At 41.1% G+C, this 22,841-nt stretch overlaps 1 protein-coding gene across 5 annotated transcripts in view; it reads left to right on the forward strand.

Annotated features, from left to right (window-relative positions):
- Positions 1 to 13,132, forward strand: part of LEF1 (lymphoid enhancer binding factor 1) — a 71,073-nt gene extending 57,941 nt beyond the window's left edge. For all 5 annotated transcript variants that reach the window (XM_036382093.2, XM_036382090.2, XM_036382095.2 and 2 more), the window contains one exon: positions 12,018 to 13,132. Coding sequence is in view for 3 of the 5 variants with exons in the window: in XM_036382090.2 (XP_036237983.1) it covers positions 12,018 to 12,097 (80 nt within the window). In the remaining 2 variants the exon portion in view is untranslated. The remainder of the gene's footprint in view (positions 1 to 12,017) is intronic.
- The last annotated feature ends 9,709 nt before the right edge of the window (positions 13,133 to 22,841 follow it).

Here is a 22,841-nt window from a genome sequence, read left to right on the forward strand (position 1 = left end):
TAGATGCTGGCTTTGAAGCACATTTTATGTCCTGACATCAACAAGATTCTGGCTGGCTGGGTACACCTTTTAAAAACAATTTATTCACCTGTATACTAACAAAACACCTGCTAAGAAAATGGGACTGTATTTCAGTTGTTTCAAGAATTTCTCCCACAGCTGTAACAGTGATATTTCATTTGTGGTGCAGGTTGGGGTTTTTTGTGGTTGTTGTATTTCCAGCATGTGTTTTCTTTCTTTATATCATATTACCTGCACTGAGGGTGGAATGCCTAGTGATTACACATGTGCAATAACACCATCTAGTCAGCTTGTGAGTGCACACAGTACCACAGTGAGATTCTAATTTCTCAGTGTCTGTGTTGGAAGGCTGGTCCTTCTCTTTCTCTCAGCGTGATGTGTTTTCTAGTAGGAATGGCATTAATTTGAAGTAATAGTAGCTTCTAAGCTACTAACCTATATTGCACTTGGGCGATCCCCAAGAATTCCAGGAATCATACAAAAAAACCAACAAAACCCCGACTTTTCCAAATCACCTACGTGCTGTATGAGAAATGGGCTCTGTCCTCTTCCTCTGCCTTGTTTGGCCACGGGTTCTGTGTGGTACTCAAGAGCAGTCAGCAAAGCAGGCTCCTGTTGGTCTTCTGCTCTGCTTGGACTCTCTAGGCCTGAGAAAGCCAACTTCACTTTGCTGTGTGCAGTGTGTCAGTCAGCATGATTCAAGCCTCTTCTGAAGTTATGCCATTATGCTGGTTAGTCTAAACTTAAGACAAGACTTTGGTGGTTTGTTTGTTGGGTTTTTTTAAGCTGAAGTAAAGTGAAAAGACAAAATTTGTGCTCTTTTTTTCTTCCTAACAAGCAGAAGTTTTTCAGGCAAGCAGGCAGCCTTACCCTTTGCAATGTGTCTGAGTCATGCTGCTTTGAGATGTGGATTGCAGTGTTGGGGTTCTGTAGCCTATACAACAAATGTAGCTGTAAAATATTGTTACTTAGAGCATTATACCTACTGAAAAATAAAGTGCTTTAACCTTGAGTTTTATAATGGGTATTTCAGCTTAGTTGCCCAGGTCCATGACTGTTGTGAGTATTTTTCACTTCGATCTTAACACAGTACCAGTAGGCAAAATACTCATAATTTTATCTAACTCATACAGAGTATTTGATTGGGATTGGAATACAACTAAGGTTCAAGTGACAGTGTAAAACCAGGAAATATTTGGTTTCTTGGATACCTTACAGTCTTGCCTATGCTGACCTACTTTTGTTGGAGTTTCTCTGCATTTTCTGTATTACAGGTTGAATGTTCTGAGTGTGGAGGTTTTTTCTCTCCCTTTGACCTTTACACTGCTGCCTTCCTGTGTCCTCTTAGGCTTTGTAACAGTGTGGAAACTGTTGGCAATATCTGTCTCTCTGTCTTCAGGCAATTTGTAACACAGAGTCTGAGAACAGTAGTATGTTCTTCAGGGAAGGGGAAGTGTGCTGTTGACTCTATGCATGTGAAGGCAGCCTCTCTTAAGTGTTTCATGCTGAGTGAATGATCTGCACTGGAGATGTGCAGATGTGCTCTTGCTGGAAGTAGATGTACAGAATGATTTAGGAAACCTGAATCAACCAGACTTCAAAGTAAACTTCTGAAGGTTAAGGCTCTTGCCCTCTGCAGGCCTAATCCAAAGAATGTTTTGCCCACAAGCATAATATCTTACCAGGCCCACAGCAGAGCTGTTGTAGTCTTTACTGGATGGAGATAATAAGTTTGGGAATAGCTTTCTTACTCATGTGGATGGTGTAAGGAAGAGGGAGAAGGAGGGTGGGAGGTCTGGGAAGGAGACAAGCGTTCTGTTATCTGAGAAGAATCAGAAATGAGTAGGTGGCAAGACCAAAGAAAGAATCTCAAGATCAGCACAAAGGAGATCAACCAGGGCTGTAATTACAGTGATGTAAGTGAGAAGGATGAAATGGTGGGAGGGTTGTGTGGTGGGATGTTCAGAGGAAAGTAACGGAAGAGACATGCAAACAGACATGATTTAACATACTGTGATAGTTTTGGGTGTGGGGTTTTTGTTGGTTTGTTTTTTTTTTTTTTTTGTCCATGAACATTCAGCAAGTAACTGATTTTTAAGGTGGACCTCTAATCCTGCTTTATGACTTGAACATGAATAGAGTGGTAAAGTCAAGGTGGTAGCATTAAGTTGCCCCTTTTCCAAGAGTTGTACACAGCGGGAGGCATCTTATGGTTTCACTGCTTAGGATTGAACAGAGTTCTGTGAACTCCAACCTACTGAAGGGCCAATCTGTAAAACACTTCAGAATGTACTAGGAATATTGTGACCCTCTGCACCAGTCTTTGCTATATTATCCTGGGTTACTCCAAAGTGTGTCCTTCAAGAGTTGTGGAACTGTCCCCGGAAGGATTTTGTTTACAGTTGATGTGGCCCAACAAACTGTTTGAGATAACTTTGATTTATTGAAGAAATAAGTGTTATTTATTCTCTTCTTTTGAAATCAACCAAGAGTGGAACTAAGCTTGATAATGCTAAAAAATAAATTGAGTTGAGGCCAGGGAGGGAAGGAGAAATGAGAAAAGCTAAGATAAAGGACAATGTAGAGATCACCTGTTGAGCACCTTTCTGAAAGGTGAGTGGTGGCTTTTTTTTACTTTAAGCACAGCCTTCTAGGGGATTTGTAAATAGAACCAATTCTGTCTTGGAAGTGGAGACTTCTAATTTCCTATGCAGTCTGACTTCTGGAAGAAAAAAAACCCAGTGATTTTTAGCATCTCATGAGTATTTTAAAATCAGCAAGGAAATAGAAGGGTACTAAGAAAAATTCCTCATTGTTCTGCAGCATGGAAGTACTTAACTTCTTATGACTTGCTCTGTACAGAACTCTAAAAGGCTCATCATTCAACATATGGTAGGATGCAATTGGGAAACTACATAATTTAACATTGTGTTTTGGCATATCTTCAAGGGCTAAAAAGAGTGATAGAGAAGCTTAATAAACATCTGAAAACCTGTGAGAAGTTTATTTGTGGCTTGCAAAATTCCATGACAATTAGCATCTACATTAGCAAAGCTTTCAAAACCAAGAAAACTTGACTAATACTGATTTGCAATCAGAAGTACTTAAAAGGATCAGATTAAGACCATTTAACTTTGAACAATGAATTATCTTAACATTTCAAACTTCCTATGTGGAAATTTGAGCCAAATTTCAGCACAGAAGTGATTCTTGGGCAGTAGTTTATGACTGGATTATGTTTTCCCTATTACGTAAAACTAAACTGGAGTGAGGCTGTGAAAGCAGACTATAAAATGGACCAGCCAGAATAGTGTGGAAAAGAAGTGTCTGATGACTGTGGTTGTGGTTGACCATGGGTTTCTGGCCAGCATCTGAGAAAGGAGATGCAAAGAGGATGTGGTACCTTCCTTTCTGAGGCATGCTTTCAAACCTGGGTTGTCCAGTGCTCTTGAAATTGCTGCTGGAGTAGTTCAAATTGAAACAAATGCTCCACCCCTTCCCATAGCTCTTGACTGCTCAGAAGCTTTAAACAGAGCTTGGAGAACTTGCACAGAAGTTAGTCTCTGTGAGAATGTGTGTGGTGATGGTGGTGCAGAGATTTGTTCTGATTTGCTTTAAAAATTGTTTCCTGTGTGACCCATATTTCCCTATTCCCCATTTGCCTATGAATAGAAGCCTTCAGCACAGGCAAGAGGGACAGAATGAGCAGAAGAAAATTTTCTTGATCAAAATATTTGTATTATTTCAGATAGGTATAAAATTTCCATAGAAAATGAGTATAGCGATCAGACAGATCCTGGCTAGGATGGAAAGTGACCTTAAAGATCATCTAGTTCCAATGCCTCACCACCATGGCCAGGGACACCTTCCACTAGACCAGGTTATTCAAAGCCACATCAAATCTGGCCTTGAACACTTCCAGAGATGGGGCAACTTCCCTGGGCCTCACCACCCTCACATTAAAAAATTTTCTTCCTAATATCCAATCTAAACCTATCCTCTGTCAGTTTAAAGCCACTCCCCCTTGTCCTGTCACTACATGGAACTGTAAGAAGTCCCTCTCCAGCTTTCCTGTAGGCCCCTTTAGGAACTGGAAGACTGTTGTAAGGTTTCACTGGAACTTTCTCCAGGCTGAACAAGCCTAACTCTCTTAGCCTGTCTGCAGAGGAGAGCTGCTCCAGCTTTCTGAGCATCTTTGTGGCCTTCTTTGGGATCAGTCCAATGAGTCCATGTGCTTTTACTGTTGGGGACCCCAGAGCTGGATGTAGCACTGCAGGTGGGGTCTCACTAGAGTGGATTAGAGGGGCAGAATCCCCTCCCTTGCCCTGATGGCCAAGGGCTTCAGATACAGCCCAGGATACAACTGAGTTTCTGGGCTGTGAGTGCACGTGGCTGGGTTTCTTCCACCAACACTTCCACAGAGCTGCTCTCAGTCCATCCTCCACCCAGCCTGTATTTGGGATTGCTCTGACCCAGTTGCTGGACCTGGCACTTGTCAAACTTCACGAGGTTTGCACAGGCCACCTCTCAAGCCTGCCCACGTCCCTCTGGATGGCATTCTGTCCTTTCTGTGTGTCCCTCCAGCAACATAATTCTGATCTGACATTGATCTTACCGGGGTGAAAGACAGAAGCCCTCCTCTCTTTCAGGCTCTCTGACATCAAGGAAAAGGTCAGAAAAGCAAACCTGAAGAGAAGCCATGGGTTTGCTCTTCTGACTACGCAGGTGGCAGGTACAGAGGGGCACTGACACCTGCTGGGAGAGGTGCAGCAGAGCAGACCCAGGTCCCTGCTTCCCATTATCATCCTGGTGGAGGGCCCTTGTGAAGGGAGGGAAAGAGGAGGAAGGAAGGAAGGAAGGAAGGAAGGAAGGAAGGAAGAGCTATTTTCAGTGCAATCACACTGTGGGAGGCATAAGTGAGGGTAGTATCAAAGCATAGGTTTTACAAATTAAAGAATACAGAACACTTTTGACTAGATAATGAGCATAGATATGGGATTAGAGAAATAAGAAAAAATGTTAAAGATTTTTGCAAAATAAGTGCAGTGTGGTCAGTTATGAAGCTTTTCATACTTTAAATTGACACTGACAAATGGAAAAAATAGGTAATTCAGGAGGTTGATGTATATGTTTGTTTGTTGGAGATACTCAAGTTGCAGAACCTACTGAGAAATTAGAGATGCTGAATGAAGTTTGAACTTAACCACATCAACAAGTGATTAAAAAACCCCTTATTGTTTCACTTCTGAGGTGTTAGCTGTAGGTGGCTTGGGCTAGAATGAAGGAGAGCAGTGGGACAACTATTGTTCTAACTCTTCCTGTGGGATAGGGTGGGGACAGGGAGTTGACTGCTGCTGCACCATTCTTCTCTGGATAAAAACGGTATATTTTGGTGGATTTAGTAAACTCACCACCAGACTGAGAAGTCTAAGGTCATGAGAAAAACGCTGTAGAAACAAACTGTTTCATAAATAAGATGTAAGGTTTTGAAATGTTGTTTCATTTCCAATTGGAAGCAAACTTCAGAATTTTAGTGTTTTTCTCAGTGTTTTTCGCATTGCAGTTTCACTTTTTTGAGTGTATTTACATGAAAAATTTCAAAATGAGTTTTTGACACTGTGTTCCTGATGAGCTAGAAAGCAAGTTTTTATGGCACTGTCAAAGTCTTTCCCCTTTGTTTCTAAGAGAGAAGCTTGGAGACTAAGCTTGGGTGAAATCTGTCTTGTAATTTCAACAGAATTGTATTCAAATGCAGTTCTATCAAAGCTTAGCAAACCCTAGCATACCCTAACACTGAGTTTTGTTTCCATTTGCCTCTGATTTTAGAGATTATGATTAAAGAGCTCTTCTGATATACATGAATGCAAACCTAGCCATCCTGAAGACAAAACTAACCAAAAGAACAGAACAAAACCAAAGAGTGTTAACCATGATATTGCAAAACTCACTGCTAACAGATCAAACCTTCTCATACCAGTCAGTTCCTCAATCCTCTACTTTAAGAATTTTTTTGCAAGTCATCTTTTAAATCTCTGACCCTTTACCTGCTTGTTAAGACTGCACCATGCAAACAGTTTTGAAAGCTTGCAGATTGGAAAGCTGTACAAGGAAGGAAGCTTATAGCATGACCAGCTGAAACACCACTGTCTGGCCAGTTAAAACATGAGCCTGGTGAGTCAGTGAGATGTTATGGGCTTTAGTGAGAGCTTTCAGAGCAAGAGCTTTCAGCTCCTCCCTCCATGGGCAGGAGCAAATGTTGGAAGCATTTGTGCAGTGAAGGTGTCACTGGCACTGGGGTGTAATGTGTGAGCAGGGTTAGAGACAACTGAGGAAAATGGTACCAGTGACCATCTCTGAATTGCTGTTCTTGCCACAGGCATCAGTACAGTGGGATCAGGCCTTGAAGAGAGTTAAGTAGGCTTAAGTGAGCAGAGAGACATAATTTCTGAAGTTGCTTCCTCCTTGCAAAAGTTAGAGGATATGTGTTCCCTCATTAATACTAAGTTGTATCAGAGTTAAACTCAAGAGTTATGAGAGCCTTTTATCTATCCTTCATCTCAGGGATACCTGAAATTGCACGTGGTAAAATATTATTGCCAAAATAACTACACAGAATTGGTTTCTATGGTGTAAAGGCAAATGCACACACTAGGTGGGACTACATTTTGATGAACAGTTGGTTTTCTTCACATATGTGGGTCTTTTGAGGTACACAGACTTCCCATTGTGTATTTTGGACCAGTAGAGATTTTATGATGAGATGAGTTAATTGCATCAAAGTGAAGTTGGTATGTTTGAATTCTGTAGTGGTTTCTGTGCACTGTTGTCTTATGCTTTTAGTGTTGCTCTGTGGATGCCTGTGCGTAGAAGAGTTGATGGAAGCTCAAGAAGTTATTCAGGTTACATCTGACTTGCCTTTGGTTTCATGAAAGCAACTGTTTAAATTATTCCATATATCAGAAGATTTAACTGTTGAGATTGTCTTTCAAAGTACTGTAAATTCTAACCTATGTTTAATTGTGGCAGACAAAAAAGATCTAAAGAGGAAACTGTACCTGCATTATTTCTTTCTTCTGAAAGAATCTTCACTTATTGCTTTACCAATACCTCATGTTCTTCTCTGTTACAGCAGGTGAAAACTGAAGTAGCAATTTCAGTGCTCCTAGCTCTCAGTCTAGAAAACAAATAATTTTAAAAATAGTCTCCTGAATATTTATTATATGCCATAAAGATACGAAAGGAGACAAGCCTGTTTCTTCCTCCCTCTTCCTCGCCTTTAGGATACTGTTCCTCTTTAAGAAGCTGCTAGAGACAGCTGTCTAGAGGCAATCTGGTTTTTATTATAAACATGGAGCCTCTCTCCCCTCCCACATCCAACAGGAAAAACATGTCTTGGGTCTTCCAGTAAGATAATTTAAAAGATTCTAGCTAAGTGATAGAGCTGGTAGTTTTGTGCTACCTAAACTGGGGGCCTTTGATAAGAGCCACACCTGCTTGGCACCATTGCCGTCAGCTGCACAAAACAGGAGCCCTAAAATACCTGGGCATTTTCTGTGTTGAAACTAATCTGCTCTGGAAGAGACCTCTGGCTTGGGAAGGCTGGGGGAGGAATATTCCTGCTGCTCACTTAATGCATCTAGCTGAGGTCAAACTATGAGGACAGAAGTTAGGACTCCAGGCTCCACCCGTAGTCAATGAAGAGGTATTTTAGGGGCAGCTAATTCAGGGCATTTAAAACAACAGTGAATAATTTGCTGTTGGAGTTTCCATTCACAGTTAGCAGCAATGGACTGAGGTTAAAAGTAGCAAGGGGGATGGAGGGGTTAGACAGACCAAGAAAAGCTTCTTACTAACATAGTTTCAACATGGCAGCATCTGTTACAGTTTTATGGTACAATTTTTTGTCATTTCTTTGGATACAAAGGCAGCTTTAAAAGTTTCCTCTGCTGCCTGCTGGTATCCAGCTCTTACAGAGAGGGCTTTTTCCTGTCTCCCGTAGGTCTCTCCATCCATGTTTTGTAACAGCTTGTGGGACCCTGCAGCAAATTGGATTACTTAAATGACTGGGGTTTTGTTGGGAGGTGCTTTTTTTGTTTAGAAACAACAAGGGTTGTGGAGTGTTTGTTTGTGTTTGCCCTGAACATCTCAAGGATCTGGTTTGGGCTAAACCCACAAACCATGGCACAGCTGGGCAGGAAGAGGAGCAGACAGCAGCTGCTGGCTTCTATCTGCTTGTGCCTGAAACCCTCTCCAACTCTGCTGTTAAAGAAAATACAGAGGGACTTCACAAACACCATGAACTGCCCTGATAAATAATGACCTGGTTTTGCATAGCCGGGTTTTGGGAGTATTGAATAAACCACGGATGGCAGTAAGTCGAACATGTCCATTTTGGACTTACAAAGAAAATGACAGTTTCAGCTTTTGGGTCCCTGAATTTGCCATGCTGTTTGAAGTACTGTATTAAAAGACAGGTTTGGATATGAACTTTTTTCTTAAAAAAAAATACATGTAACTGCCTGTTATATGTAGTCTTGTCTCTCCTTAGAACTGTATCCAAACAATGTGATAGGGAAAGGCGTAGGAAAAAAAGTACTTCATTTTAAATGTTTAATATCTCTTGCCCTCTGTGAAGGGTTAGGTATCTCTTTTACTCAGTACTTATTCCTGTACTAATCCGGACATTCCTGACTTTCTTCAATAACCTTTTCTGATTAGCATGACCTGGATGAAGCTGCATAATTCTCTCCCTTGTTCTAGAAAAGTTATAAGACCAGAGGAGGAGAACAAAACTTTTGCAGACCCACCCTTCATCCATCTCATTCTGAAGCATGGGGAGGACTTCAGATCCCCTTGTGATCCCCTCAGCCACTGAGCCCAGGCTTGCCAGGAGAATTTAGTTTTACTGTAGCAATTCCTGAATTAGTTTTATCACTTCAATAGTAAGGCTTTTCTTTTTGCACTTCATTATTCTTGAATCTTACGTCTGTTTCTTACTCGAGGTGTTGTTTTCTTATTCTTTTTCCCCTTTCCTCCTGCAGTCAGATGTACACTGCAAATGGCACAGACAGTGCCTCCTATTGTGGCTCAGGCTCAAGACTTCACATATGTAAAATGTGACTTGCAGCACTTTCTTTGAAGCCTAACCACAGCCAGGGAGCTGTAATTGCAGTCTTTGATTTGTGCCGACTTCACTTGTGGATTGGGCTTTGCTAGGGCATGCCTCGCCTGGTGAGACTTCAGCTGCAGGCCCCCAGTGAAGCCTTAGATGTGGGAAGTCTTCAGTCTCCTTAGCACATGCCTGTGGTTTCTTGAAAAGAATCCTGATTTGACCTGTTTTATATCTGTAAGGCAACACCATCATCACTCATATTTTTTAGGTATTATTTGGTTTATCAGCAGTAGAAGCAATTTCCAGCGTGTAGCCTTAATGTGCAGCAGGGGAAAGGCTGCATTCTAGATGCTGTTTTCAGGATAGCTACTCTGTAATTTGCTGTACTGCTTGGAAATAAAAATACGTGGGGCTTCCCTGTGCCTGTCCCCTTCCAGAATCACCGTGCTGTCTGCAGCCTCTCTGGAGGAGCTGGGCATAGTTAGGAGCTATGAAAAGGAGGCAGGCACTGCTGTGCTGCCTCTGGATTGAGAAAGAAGCAATGGCTGCTGTTGGAAAAAGCTGAGGACCAGAGCAAGGCCACGGTCGTTATTTTAACCTCCTGACTTCAAAGACAGCTTGCTGGTAAGGGAAGGGGGGAGGAGGCAGGGAACCATCTCAACAGAAGAGCATTTCATTTCCTTCAGTGAAGTAGACATTCCTGGCTGCTAATGGGGAGTAGCTCTGAATCACAGCGCTTGTATCAGACTGCTGTGAACTACTGGCCTGGCGCCTCAAGGCCATTCCTCAACAGGAAGCTGAATGTTTTCATGTAATACTGAGAGGAAAACCTTCCCAGGAAGAACAACCTGGACCAAACCTTTGAAAATCTGGGATGAAAAGGCACAAAATAAATATAAAGCTGCAGGGTGCTCTCCCCAGTGTTGCTCTGCTGTTTGCTTGGCCTCTCTTTCGTGCTCCTTGGAAAGGTAGAGCCCTTCGTAGCTCTTTGATCCGCACGTGTTACGGAGCACTGCGCTACTTTATAAAAAATAAAAAAAAGGCAGGAAGCTCAGGAGGCTTTTTTTAGTTGGGACATGGGCTGGTTTTATGAGGAAATAGGAATTGAATTAGTCAATACAGACCACCTCTGTTGAAACTGCTGGTTTGCCAGTGGACTTTTAGCTGTGCTGTTTAAGAGGCCTCAGTGGCTTTAAATGTCCTTTTGTGACTACCAGCAGCAGGTGTAAGCTATTCCTTATGTATCAGGGATGGCACTATGTAGGCAACAAGGGAGTCTGCATTAAATCTAAGCTATACAGAGCAGTTTGCTATCAATACATGCTGGTCTTTTCTACCTTAGTCTGCAGCTAAAGTTAAGTGTCCTCAACTTTCCTTTCTGCTGTAACAATAGCCACATGGGTGACCTCTGATAAGGAGTCAACTTGTTTAATACGATTTTGGGACCTCAGCTTATGCTGATTAAATTCAAAGGGTACAAAATCAGTTTTATAGGCTTTCTAGTCTGGACTACATGAGGCAGTGTAACTCCTTACTCAGGAGCTGCCATGCTCCTCAGCCACTAAGAGTGAAACACTTTGTGTGGTAATGGTTTACACGGAAGCTGTAGTGGAGGTGGGTGCTTAGTTATAAATGGCCCTGTTTAAATACTGCTTAAATGTAATGTAATGTAAATTTTGCTGATTAACTCAGCTTGTGGCTCTTGCAGTCTTAAGCAGTCTATCTATCATGATTAGTCTAAAAGAAGTTTGACTTGTGGTTTAAACCATTTCTTCATGAACTTGTTCTGTCTTGCCTTGTGTGACTCAAGGTGCTGGCAGTGTATCTTTATGTGACTAAGCATTTTGTCTTTCTTCTGGTAAAAATTCGTTTACCTTCTCCACTGAACTGCATTCTTGTGCTAATTTTGATCACTCTCAAAAGCTTTGCTCACTGAACCTTCTATTTGTTAGGCAATTGAGTAGTACATGGAGACCTAGAGGTTAATGTTGATTTTTCTGAAATACCAATAATCCCCAAACAGTTACTGGAGAGCATGTGTCCATGTGTGGAAAAATGTCTAACTTGTTAGAGAGATTTTGGGTGGAGACCCTGTTATAACCCACTTGTCTGGATCAGAATGGCAAGGGTGATGGTTGAGTTGGCAATTTCATAAATCAGCTGATGTAATCCAGAGACCTAGACTGTGCTCTTCTGGATCAGCAATTCCTATTAGGCCTGTACTGTGGGCCATTTCACATGCTCTAAGAATCTAAATCCTTCCAAGATCTAGTGAACTTTACTGCTAGGGAGGAGGCCTATGGGTCTTACACAGCTGGAAGATGTTCCCTACCCCACTGACGAGCAGAATAAATCCTCCCCAGTCATGAGGATGGATGGTAGAATCAGTGTTCACACAAGCCTCATCCACCACATTCCTCTACCAAACTGCTTGCAGAAGACAGCGTTTTTTCATGGCTGCAGGGAGTAGAGCTTGAGGCTCTGAAACAGAGGTTTAATTGACCTCAACCACTGCACTGCAGTACTAAAGCCTGAGGATGTCTAATTTTGTAATGGTATCTGGGTCAAATGTTGTAGAGAAATGAAATCCACTACTAAAGGGAAGAAATTCTGTAATATGCTGGATGTTTAAAACCCCACCTTTCTAGTTGGTATCTCTTTACAATGCAAAGTACTTCCCATAAATATAGTTGCAAACTTCAAGCAAAAGCAAGTAGTAATAAATTCTGCATTTAACTTTGACATTGTAATGCACATTCCACTAATAGAGCTGTAAGAGTTACAGTGACCCATCACCAGCTTGTTTGAAGAATTTTTTTTTTTAAGGCTTCAGATAGTCTTTATCACACACTCTCCTCTCTCTCTTTCCTCCCCTTCCCTGTAGGTGGGAAAAGAAATGCTTTCTCAACTTGCAAAGCAAAGGCGGCGACACCAGGACCCCTTCTGGAGATGGAAGCTTGTTAAACCCTAGGTGTGTCCTTCATCCACACAGACCACCCCAAGGAGTCTGTCTAGGATGTCATTCACCCTGATGTCACTGCTAGAGACACTGAATCATAAAGACAATCACTGCCAAAATCCTTCACTATCACGAGGTCCAGCCCTGATATAAATAGAGCAAATGAGCTCCTGGGTCAGCAGAGCAGCTTTTGTCTTCACCTCTGCCTTGCACTCTTAAGCCCCCATCTCATCTGTGTCCATATTGAGTCAGCAAACACAATAGCATGGCTGTCTGTGCCTGCTTCAGCCAGCAGAATTCCGTAGACCACAGCTGCCCCACACAGCACATCGAGGGATGGAATTTGCCTGGACCAGGATGACGCGCTCAACCTTCTTTTTATTTAATGGTGCGACAGGATCAATTTTGGTTTTAGCTTTTTTTAAGAAACTTGAATGCTTTTATATTTTAACTTTTAGTTTGTAATTTCTTTGGTGTATATTTTACTAGGTATGAGCTTAAACAAGTGTCAAAAATCTGAAATACTTTTTAAATAAAAGGAGTTTTTCTTTTTTTTTCTTTTTCTGCCAGAGAAAAAATCTGTATGGAAAAAAGGTGGCTGTTTTGTTAAACTATTTGTAACAAATAGTGGCCTCTCAGTCTATATAATACAGTGTCCTATAGAACTAAATAAATGTAACAACAGTCAGCTGGTCAGTAGACATGTTAGTCTTGCATCATCTACTCTGTAAACATAAGCAATACATCCAGCAAATATGACTGCAGTGAGTTCTCCTTCTCACCCATTCCCCTTCTCCTTGTAAAAAGCCCAGCACTTGAATTATTACTTCAATTGTTCTGTATTTGTATCTGTTTTTGTTAGCCTGTTAGTGGGATTTTATGCCAGTTGTTGAAATGAGCATTGATGTACCCATTTTTTAAAATAGTAAGGCACAGCCTTTGCCAAAAATACTGTCAACCAATTTTTTTTTTTGTCATTCCAGTTTGAGTTAATGTGCTGAGCATTTGTTTTTTAATAAAAGCTTTGTAATAAAATTAAATTTAACTGTCTTTAAAATTGGCTTTAAAAAAACCAACCAGAAATGGGTTTTGGTAGAAACAAGCTCAGGAAGGCACAGTCACTTGTAAGGCTGAAGACTTTGGGCTCAGTCTTCTGTGGTAGGAAATACAATGTATCTGTTTGGCTGTTGCTCACCTGAAGTGATTTGGGAAAATTACCTTTTCTTTGAAAAGGGAGCAGAAGTCTCACCATCCATACCAGGAAGAAGGAATGGGGATGTCCCTTGTGCTGCTCAGTTAGCTTTGGCCCAAGTGGAAGTATTAAGTATCCCTCCATATAATTTTCCTTGCAAAATCTTAGAGAAGGGCAGTGGTTTTAAGCTGATGATTACAAACATGGATTTGCTTCTTTCTAGATATGCTCCATGCCCACACAAGAGGTAGAGGCCTGCAGTTAAACTTCTTGTAGCTGTATAAATTATTCCTCAGTCAGGGACTGAAGCTGGCTGCAGAATCAGCTGTGCAAGGCCTGGTTTCATGGTCTGAGATCCAGAGTCAGCATGGCCTGCCTGCTGCCAGTGGTGCCTGAGATGTTCCTGCCATAGCAAGCAGCACCTCTACTAAGGGATGTAAAACAAACCAGACTCTGGAGCCACAGATGGAACTACTCCACCTGTTTTTGAGTGGGAAAGAAATATTATGAACTGTACATTGAATCAGCATTCTTTATATTCCAGCTCCCAAATCTTGTTTGGCATGAGGCTGGACTGAGCCAAGCTTAAGCTACAAGAAATTACATAGGTCAGTTACTGCCTAAGGAAGCTTTGGAATTGGATTGTTTATAAATGACCCTTTAACTCGGTTGCATAAGAAATTTCATAATTTAAAATGTTATAAAACAACTTCCTCCTAAACCAGTGTGCACTGCACACATGCCCAGTTTTAAGGCTGTAATCAGCATATTAGTTCTTGCAATATTTATTTCTAGCAACCGGTGATTACATTAAAAAAAAATTTAAAAAATGAAAACAAGTGACCAGGCTCTCAGATGGCAGGAGAAAATATCTCATGAGAGAATAGCAACTGTATACTCGAGTTTTGCAAGACTTGGCTATGTTTCCATTCAATTATCCCAGCCTTTGCTGGGAACCTGTCTGGCTTTTGGTTTGGGGTTTGGTTTTGTTTTTTAAAGGGGAAAAAAGGCAAGCACTTAGTGCTGTAATTGTTCTAAATCAAGGATTACTGCAGTGAGATCTGCAAATTACATGTTCCAAAGACAACAGTTCTCTTTAGAACTTTATAAAACATGACTACTGTTTAGATTTTGTAATGGCTATTTAAAGAGCCATTTATCCATTCTGAAAAAAAATTGTTCCAAATGGAAGTGTCAGCTTCATGTAGCACATTGTCCCCAATACACTGTTGTGAACAGTTGCCTGCCTTAAGGACGAAAGGTCTTTCAGCTCTAATAGCGAAGAAAAATAATTTGGGAGCTAAAAATAATACCTCTACTGTTAACATACAGTGAACAAGCACCATGTGTTGGGCTCATTCATAGATCAAAGACCTTTCACATACAGCAGCTATGGGAAAGGTTAACTAATATGCAAGGATATTAGGATGCTGCCATGAGAGCACCTGAAATAGAGTAACCCTGCTATCCTGGAATACCCCTGTGACTTGGGTCTGTGTCCACTCCTGCCCTCCCCTGCTAATTGGCATTTGTTCCTGTGGGACTGAGAGAGCCCTCACTGTACTGTGCCAGCTGTCAGTGGAGACAGATGAGCTAGTAAAGATGGCCAAGCGATGATGGTGCTACCCTGGCAGTAAGACTAGGTTTAAATCCTTGTGACATGGAACAAGTTATTCCAGGTGAGACTCAAAACTAGCACCTAAATTCCTGATGTGCAATTTAGGCAGACATCAGAATCTAACCTTGTCTCTTTTGGGTGCCTAAGGAGATGATTATCATGTATTTCCCACAGAAAAGACCTTCAAGGATTTAATGTTCCTACCTAATGGCTGAGTTAATTATCCAGACACTTCTGTACAAGCACTCACAAACCACTCTCTGCCCCCACACTTGGTTCTGTGCATGCACTAAAAGCAGTTCTTGCACGGATCACAGCATGGGTAGTCCAGTTCATAAACACAGAGCCTAGGAAACACACAGCCTTCCCCCTCCCCTCACCAAAACCAGCAGATACAGAACAGGGGAGTTGAGCCAGGATTATTTGCAGCTAATCAGGCCAACATCACAGGATGGTCTGGCTCCTCAGGCTTCTGGATCGCCTGGCCCAGAGCCATTTTCCCTGTGTTACATAAAAGAACAATGTTTCAGCTAACTTTGGCTTCTTATGCAGCAAGCGATGACAGATTCACTAGTTGTGCTTATAGGGACTCACCAGCTCTACTGAATTATCTTCTCTTGTAGTTTCCACTTTGGATGGCTGGGTCAATTTGCAGAAAATATAGGACCTTAAGACCCAATGCTTGCTCCAGGGTCTAGGACAGCAGAATCCACAGCATTTGTATGCACTCCTTTGAAACCACTGCAGTGCACAAGGTTTTGAAGCAACCATTCTGTTTCCTGGTGGCCTCCTGCTCTCATCTACGTGGCAGCTAATCAGGGTAAAGCAAGACTGGCAGAAAATAAAGGACACTACTGAGATGTAAGAAATGCCCTGTAACCTCTCCCATAAGGCAGCTGCAGTTTTTTCCCTTCATTTGCAAGGGGACTAACATGCAAGGGAAGCCTCTCCTTCAGAACAAGGACCTAACACAAAGTAGAACAGTAGAGGGGAAATAAGTAAGTCCATAAATAGCCAGAAGTCTGTCAGCTATGAATACCTTTCTCCTAAGTCAGGTCAGTGAAAAACTACTGGGCTAAAAAGGAAGGCAAAAGGAGAAGCTGTAACAGGAAAATGGTTGGCTATAAACACATTCCAAGATGAAACCAAAAACCTAGAAAGTATGCCCAAACACATTCATTTCTCCACGACACATCAGGAAGAGAAACTCTGGATTAATGTATGAATTTACCCTTTGAGTCTCCTCATAGATATGAAGCTCAGGTTTAGAAAGCCAAGCAAGCAAATGGGTATCTGCCCAGGAAAAGGAACATATATGCCAGAAATAGGGGAAATGAACCTCTCAATCACCAGTTTTTGGCCAGGTCAAAATAAGGACTGAAATACTGCTCCCCATCCTCCTAAATAAACAGTCATACCTTCAGGCCATGGATTTCAAATGATGGCTTCTCTTTGGACACTCCTCCTGCAACAACCATGCCTTCACTGAATCACAGATGTCTGCTTGGCTGAGATAACAGTCACTGCATACCTGGTCTGGGAACCTTAGAAAACCAAGGTTTTCTTCTTGTGAACGCTGTTCTACAAACCACATTTTGATAAACTCACCCATCCCACCTCCCAGAAACCCAACAAATGCAAATAAGCAACAGGTCATTAACCTGTCAGCTATGGAAAATCAGCATAAACCAACAGAGCTAGGAGAAGAATTTCTGCTTCATACTAGAAGAGCAACTCACCCAAGAAGTGGTCTGTTCACTGTGCTGAGAAAAGGTAACTGACATAATAAAATCTTCAGCAGAATAAGAAAAATAACATACTCCAAAACTTAATGATGGTCAGAAGAGTTATTTGGACAGGCCATTCTTTGAATTTGTATAAATTGCCTACGGCTAAGAAAAGTGGCTAAAAAAGTCTACAGGATATCTATTTGGCTGAGTTAGGACATCTCTGTCTTTTAAGACAGAGAAAAAGGCACAGAAACAAGGACTCAGATCTTGACAAAGCAGAATGCTATAGAAAGATTAGTTCTTGGCACCTGTCTGTGAAAGCAAAGTGCTGGGCAACAAAAGAGGAGACAGCACACAGCACAACATGGCAGTGACTACATCCCTTGACTGAAAAAAGCCCAAGATGGACAAGATTCTCACATTCTAGTCATTGCTTTTGCTACCCTGAAATATGTTTCCTTTTTACTCTTCTCTGTGAATTGTTTAATTTTGTCATGATTAACATCAGCAGCAACAATTTCTTTCATTCTAAACTCTATTAATGCTAAATTAATAGGTAGTAATCATATTTGCAAACAAATCATGTGACAGAACAGCCACTGCTTTTTTCCTGTAAAGACCTGATAGCTTCAAACTGTACTCAACTTTTTATGACAATAACCTGAAAGAATTCACAATCAAAACATCCTCATCTAATAACCCTCAACAAATTTAACCATGAATGGTTTTAGCCACTGTTTGAAAATTCAAATTTTATAAGGCAGATTTCACGTATGGTCAAATTTTCCCTTTGAGTGGGACTGGTATAACTGCATGACCCAGAAATCAAACTAGTCACAGCACTTAGTTAATCACTGAGCAGTCTAATTCTGCCTATACTGGTACTAATATTTAATTGTTTAGTAAGTGTGAATTTACTGAAATTACATACTGAAGCGGAATTGCAAGCCATTTCTCAATATTCAAGTGGTTTATTCCCTTCTTCCTCTAGTCCATTTGATTTCACTTCTACTCTAGGGCTCTTCCCTCCTCGCCCTTCTCTCCTGCGTTTGACTGACTTCTCTGCTCTTGCCCTGCCCTCATTGGCAGGAGTTCCCTGCTGATGGAACAGCTCTGCTAACTGCTCTTGCCCACTCAGAAGCAGTCCCCCTTTCCAATGACCTAATGCTGGATTTCCTTTGAACCTAAAAAAACTGACTTAAATCTAGCACAGGTCTAACACTTACACTGTATTTTCATTCTGTCCAGTTTGGAAATAAATACAATTTGAAGGAAGAAAGGAGAGAAAGACTATTTTCTAGACAAGTAAAGGAAGAATTTCCCTTCATATGTGTTCCTCAAGCACATTTGAAGGATGGTACTTCCTTAGCTCCCAGGTATGTTGTGAGGATCAGACGCAATTATATGTAACTCATGTAAACCACATACAGAAGAATTAAGAGATATTTTAAATTAGATGCATATAGCTATGTTACAAGTACAGTTATCATAACAGCTACCACACAACCATATAAATATGGAATATACTGTATTTATCAAACAAAATTCAAAGAATTCTTCAGATCACCTTACTCCAGCTGTTGTCTCACTATCTTAATCCTTTGCCATTTTTGGGCAGGAGTTAGCTCACTTTCAGAGGCAATGGCAAGGAAACCCAGACAGAACAGAAAAAAAGCACAGAGAAAGCTGATGGGCATGGATTTAAGAGTTTTTCTAGTGGGCACTATTTTTTATTGGGCACTACTGCTACTGTAGCATGTACACTGCCATGACCCATGCTTGGGCTGAGGGTGTGACTAAGTAGAATTCGCAGCTCACAGAAAAGATTAAATGGAAAAGTGCAAATACCAGTTCCAACCACACATCACTCTCAGTTGAACAATGAAGACTAGGCAGGACCTTCTCACCTGTCCCTTTACCAGATTTCATACAGTTTCTTTTAGACATTGTGGCCAATACTTAATTAAAGCAAGCAGAAGACAACTCCTAACCAGGATAGAAAAGCCTGCCACGTTCCTTGCAGCATACAGGAGTTGGGGGTTGAAGGATGTCCTTGTTAACTCAAATCTTGAAATCATTTCTAGTCAAGGGTATCTAAAATCCTCTAAACATATGCTTGATTTCCAGCTGCCAAATAGCAAACTTTGTTACTTCTCTCTCCATTCCTCAGCAGATTCAGCAAGTTCTCCAAAGCCACATCCTTGCCTGCAGAAGGTAGAGAATATGGCACTCATTTTAGATTGATTTCCCAATTTCAATATAAATCTGTTGCAAGGTGAGCTATGTGCCTGTGGACTAGCACTACTCTCATAATATGAATGACATGAAATTCTGAGTCAAACCAATACCAGCTAAGCCCAGTCTTAACTGTTCCACTGAAACAGTTAATTCCCTAAAAACACAATAAAAGCAATTTTTCCAAGTCATAGTTTTCACTAGCAACTTTCCTCCTTGTAATGTTAGAAATGTCCACCACTGTGGAAAAGCTCTGGTCTTTGTCAAATGATTGTACAATTGGCACTATCTTTACCCACAGACTCATTGCTTTTTAGCATACTCATCATTGTTTGCCATTATTCTCCCCTTCCACCTCTACTTCAACTATCACATGTCAATAGGCTAAGCAATGATTTCAGCTGTAAACATGTGCAAATAGTATTTTGAATATGACTCTGTCTTTGAGGTAAACTATATGTTCATCTTTTGATCTATGACAACCAAATGTCCTTACAAATTTAGATCCAAATAACAATACTGGCTTCAGTTCATAGATTTGCCAGTTAAGCGTCAGCTTAGGCAACAATAGCTTTCAGTCTTTGCCAAAAATAAAATGCTAAGTCCCTAAGAAAGAGAAAGACTTCTTCCTCAGTTTTAAGTAATGTTTTTATTTAAAGCAATTAAAAAATGGTATCAGGAAAACCACTTATGTGAAATTCATAGCATCTTCTCCCTGTCCCCCCTATTAAAATAAAAAAATACTATTTTAAAACCCTCAAATCTCTAAAACTAAATTAATTAAATTCTGCAAGTATCTCTTCTGTCTCTTACTTTAAAGTAAGCTATTTAAATGCCCATTCTCAATCTCACACTTCACACACACTGCCATGTTCCTAAAAGCACCCTGACTGGTTTGAGAATCCACAGCCTCATTCAAATCAGCTCCCTCTCCATAAACTACTTCCCTGCACTCTATTTCACCCATGCTCCTCCTCAAAGGACTCACAGACGTCTCTTAAGGCACTTAAAACATTATTGGGGTGTCCACTGCTCGCTGTCTGACACTGATGTCACAGAAGGACTCAGAAATCCATCCATAAGCAGATGGGATAACCCTCTGACTCAAAAGGAAGTGAAAGGAGGGTGAAGAAATCAGGAGGCAGTACTTTTTTCCAACCCTCAAAAGCACAGTCTGATTGCTACTGTCTGAAGTTAGTAATAAGCAAGAGCAGAATTTTGTTCCTGCAAGGAATTGTGTTCAAGAAAGTAGACAAAGAGGAAACAGAGGAAGAAAAGTAGGAAAGTTGCTGCTTTCTTTCACATTGCCTCAAGAACTGAAAGGAGGTGAGAGAACTTGCCATCAAAGTCCATGCCAGCTCTTTTCTAATATTCCCCATTATTTTGGAAATTAGGTTCAAGATTTAAAAGTAAACTAGGGCCTCCAAAATCAGGCTCTTCAATGAATACTTTTTTAAAGTTCTGAGAGGGATTTCAGTGCTGAGAAGAAATCATAGGAAGCTAGATGCCTCATCTGTTTAGGCATTCTGGAAAACATCACTAGGCTTCCAACTGAAATAAAAGGCTTTTAGAAATTTCACCCTAAATTGCAATGAAAAAAGAATTGCAACATCAGCTGTAAGGAACCCATTAGCCCTCTTGACATATTCAGAGAAATAAAGCAGTTGTCAGAAACAGTTTACCTTTTACAACCCCTTTAGAGAAAACTAACAACTGAAAAGCCTGTGAAATACAGATGCAGTGTATCTTACACCTGCTTATGCTTGTGGCTGTGTAGGAGTCAAAGCAGCAGGTCTCAAACAAAGTTAATGTAAAGTAGGTGAAGATTCTGAGTTAAAGCAAGGGCTTTCTTCCAATGATTGCAGTGCTCCAATCCAAGTCAGGGCACCACTGCATGCCAAGGAGTCAGGGGTCAGAGTGGTCCCTTCCTTGGATTATACGTTACTTGCATAGGTCCTGCCACCAACAGACCAGAGAAATGTCAGCCTGAGCCCAACCAAGATCCACTTACTGTAAATGTGTGGTTTTACCAATTCCTATTGCACAAATGTTTAATAGGTCCATTTGAGTATGCAAGGATAATTAAGAAAAAAAAGGGGGTTTTATTTGGTGCTAATTCACCACATGCAAATTCCAGCTGTTTACTGTAGACCTACCACCAAGCATACACTTCTTCCCACAGCTCATCAGAAAGCCTCTTGCTGGTGAAAGTGGTTAATCCACAACATTTTTGTTGCTGAAGCCAAGACTCCAAATGGGGGGTTTAAGTTACTAATGACAAAAAACTTGCATTCTTTAACTAGCGAATACTGTAAGGGTTTCTCCATTTACAGAAAACCACCCAGAAGTGGTTGCTGGCAGAAAAAAATGGACCAGAATAGAAGAAGCTGTTACCAGGCAGGACAGAGATGCACAAAGCAAAGCAGCAGCAAACAACAGGCTAGGAAAAAATCCTGTTATCTGGCAGCATGGGACAGCCAAAGTAAGCGACAAGTTCCTTAGTGCCCGCCAAGCAAAAGCCTTGTGCTAAAATATCCTCCTGTGCCGTGGCCAACTTGCAGCCTCTGACCCCAGGCTGGAAACAAAGCTTGGCCTCACGCCTCACTGCGATGCCTTGTGCCACCACATGACAAAAGAAATGGCTCCTTTAATAACTAGGTTTGATGTTTTGTATTATTCCTGCCCCAGAAGCAACCAGAACTTCCAGCCAGCATTAGAGCTTTATGGTGCTGGTTTCTCTGCAAAAAATGCACTGCCGTGAGTTATTTTCAATTTATGGAAAACCAAATAGAAAGCCTCTAGGGGAATCAAAGAGAAGAGTGAATTAAACAAGTGCAAAGTTGCTCCATGGGCATACAAACCTAAATCTAATATATTATCAGTAACACCTGACATCATCACGGACTGTTCTGTGATCTCATACATTTAAATTAAGACTCTGCATAGCATTGCATTTATAAATGAACAAGTATTGCATAGTAAATGGTATATAAAGAGCAATTTCAGTTTTGATGTGAACTATTGAGAAGATCATAAAGCTCAAGGCAGATCATTCTACAAATCATCTTTACAGTTACCAGATTGTGGCTCTACTTAACCCTTCTTTAACAGAATTCAGTAGAAGCACATCCCTCTGGCAGTGAATAACAGAAAAAGCTACTGAAGAAACATGTAACATGAAAAGATATAGCTCTCAAAAGAATCACAGCATCTGCTGTTGTTACTGGTCTCAGCTCTTCCAAAAAGCACTAGGAGAAGGCATTATTCAGGTCAGTTTTATAATTGCTCACATGGTCACAAACTGTAGTGAATAAAAATACTGAGATGTGGATCACTGCTGTGGTACTAGTTAGGAAAGAACGTAGCACCACAGCTAGAGGTGCCACTCTCGAAAAAAATAGCTCCAAAACTGTCAGCAGTAAATTCTTAGGAAAAGTTGGTGTCTACAAACTACAGAAGCTGTGTGTAGTTTGCCCACATCTTTAAAGTCACTTGGTACTGTAAAGGGGCTTTCTCTAGATGCAATAACAAGCATGCACTAAACAACAGAATGTCTGCTACTACCTCCGACCTCCTAGCACCACACCTGGCCACAGGAATACACTGCATGGCATTAGCTTACACCTAACTCACTTGCAGACTTTACTGGCCAAAGCCTGGCACAGAGTCAGGAACATACAGGGCCTTTTCACATCAAAATCACCTTTTGGGTAGGCAAACAAAACAATTATTTTTCAGATGCCTTTCTCATTCTAGTAACAGATACAGATTTAACTAGACAATTGTATCTCACTACGCTTCACTTTATACAGCAAATATCTTCTTTCTTGCTTCTTCACCCTGATAACATTCACTAATTTATAATTATAAGAGGGTCTCCAGAAGAGATTGGTTGATGAACCTCAAAAGTTTCACAGATACCTGGAGGTGTGTAAGAGCCCCATCCACAGAACAAGCCACCAGATATGGCACTA

Source organism: Molothrus ater, chromosome 4 (genome assembly GCF_012460135.2).
Source record: "Molothrus ater isolate BHLD 08-10-18 breed brown headed cowbird chromosome 4, BPBGC_Mater_1.1, whole genome shotgun sequence".
NCBI lineage: Eukaryota > Metazoa > Chordata > Aves > Passeriformes > Icteridae > Molothrus > Molothrus ater.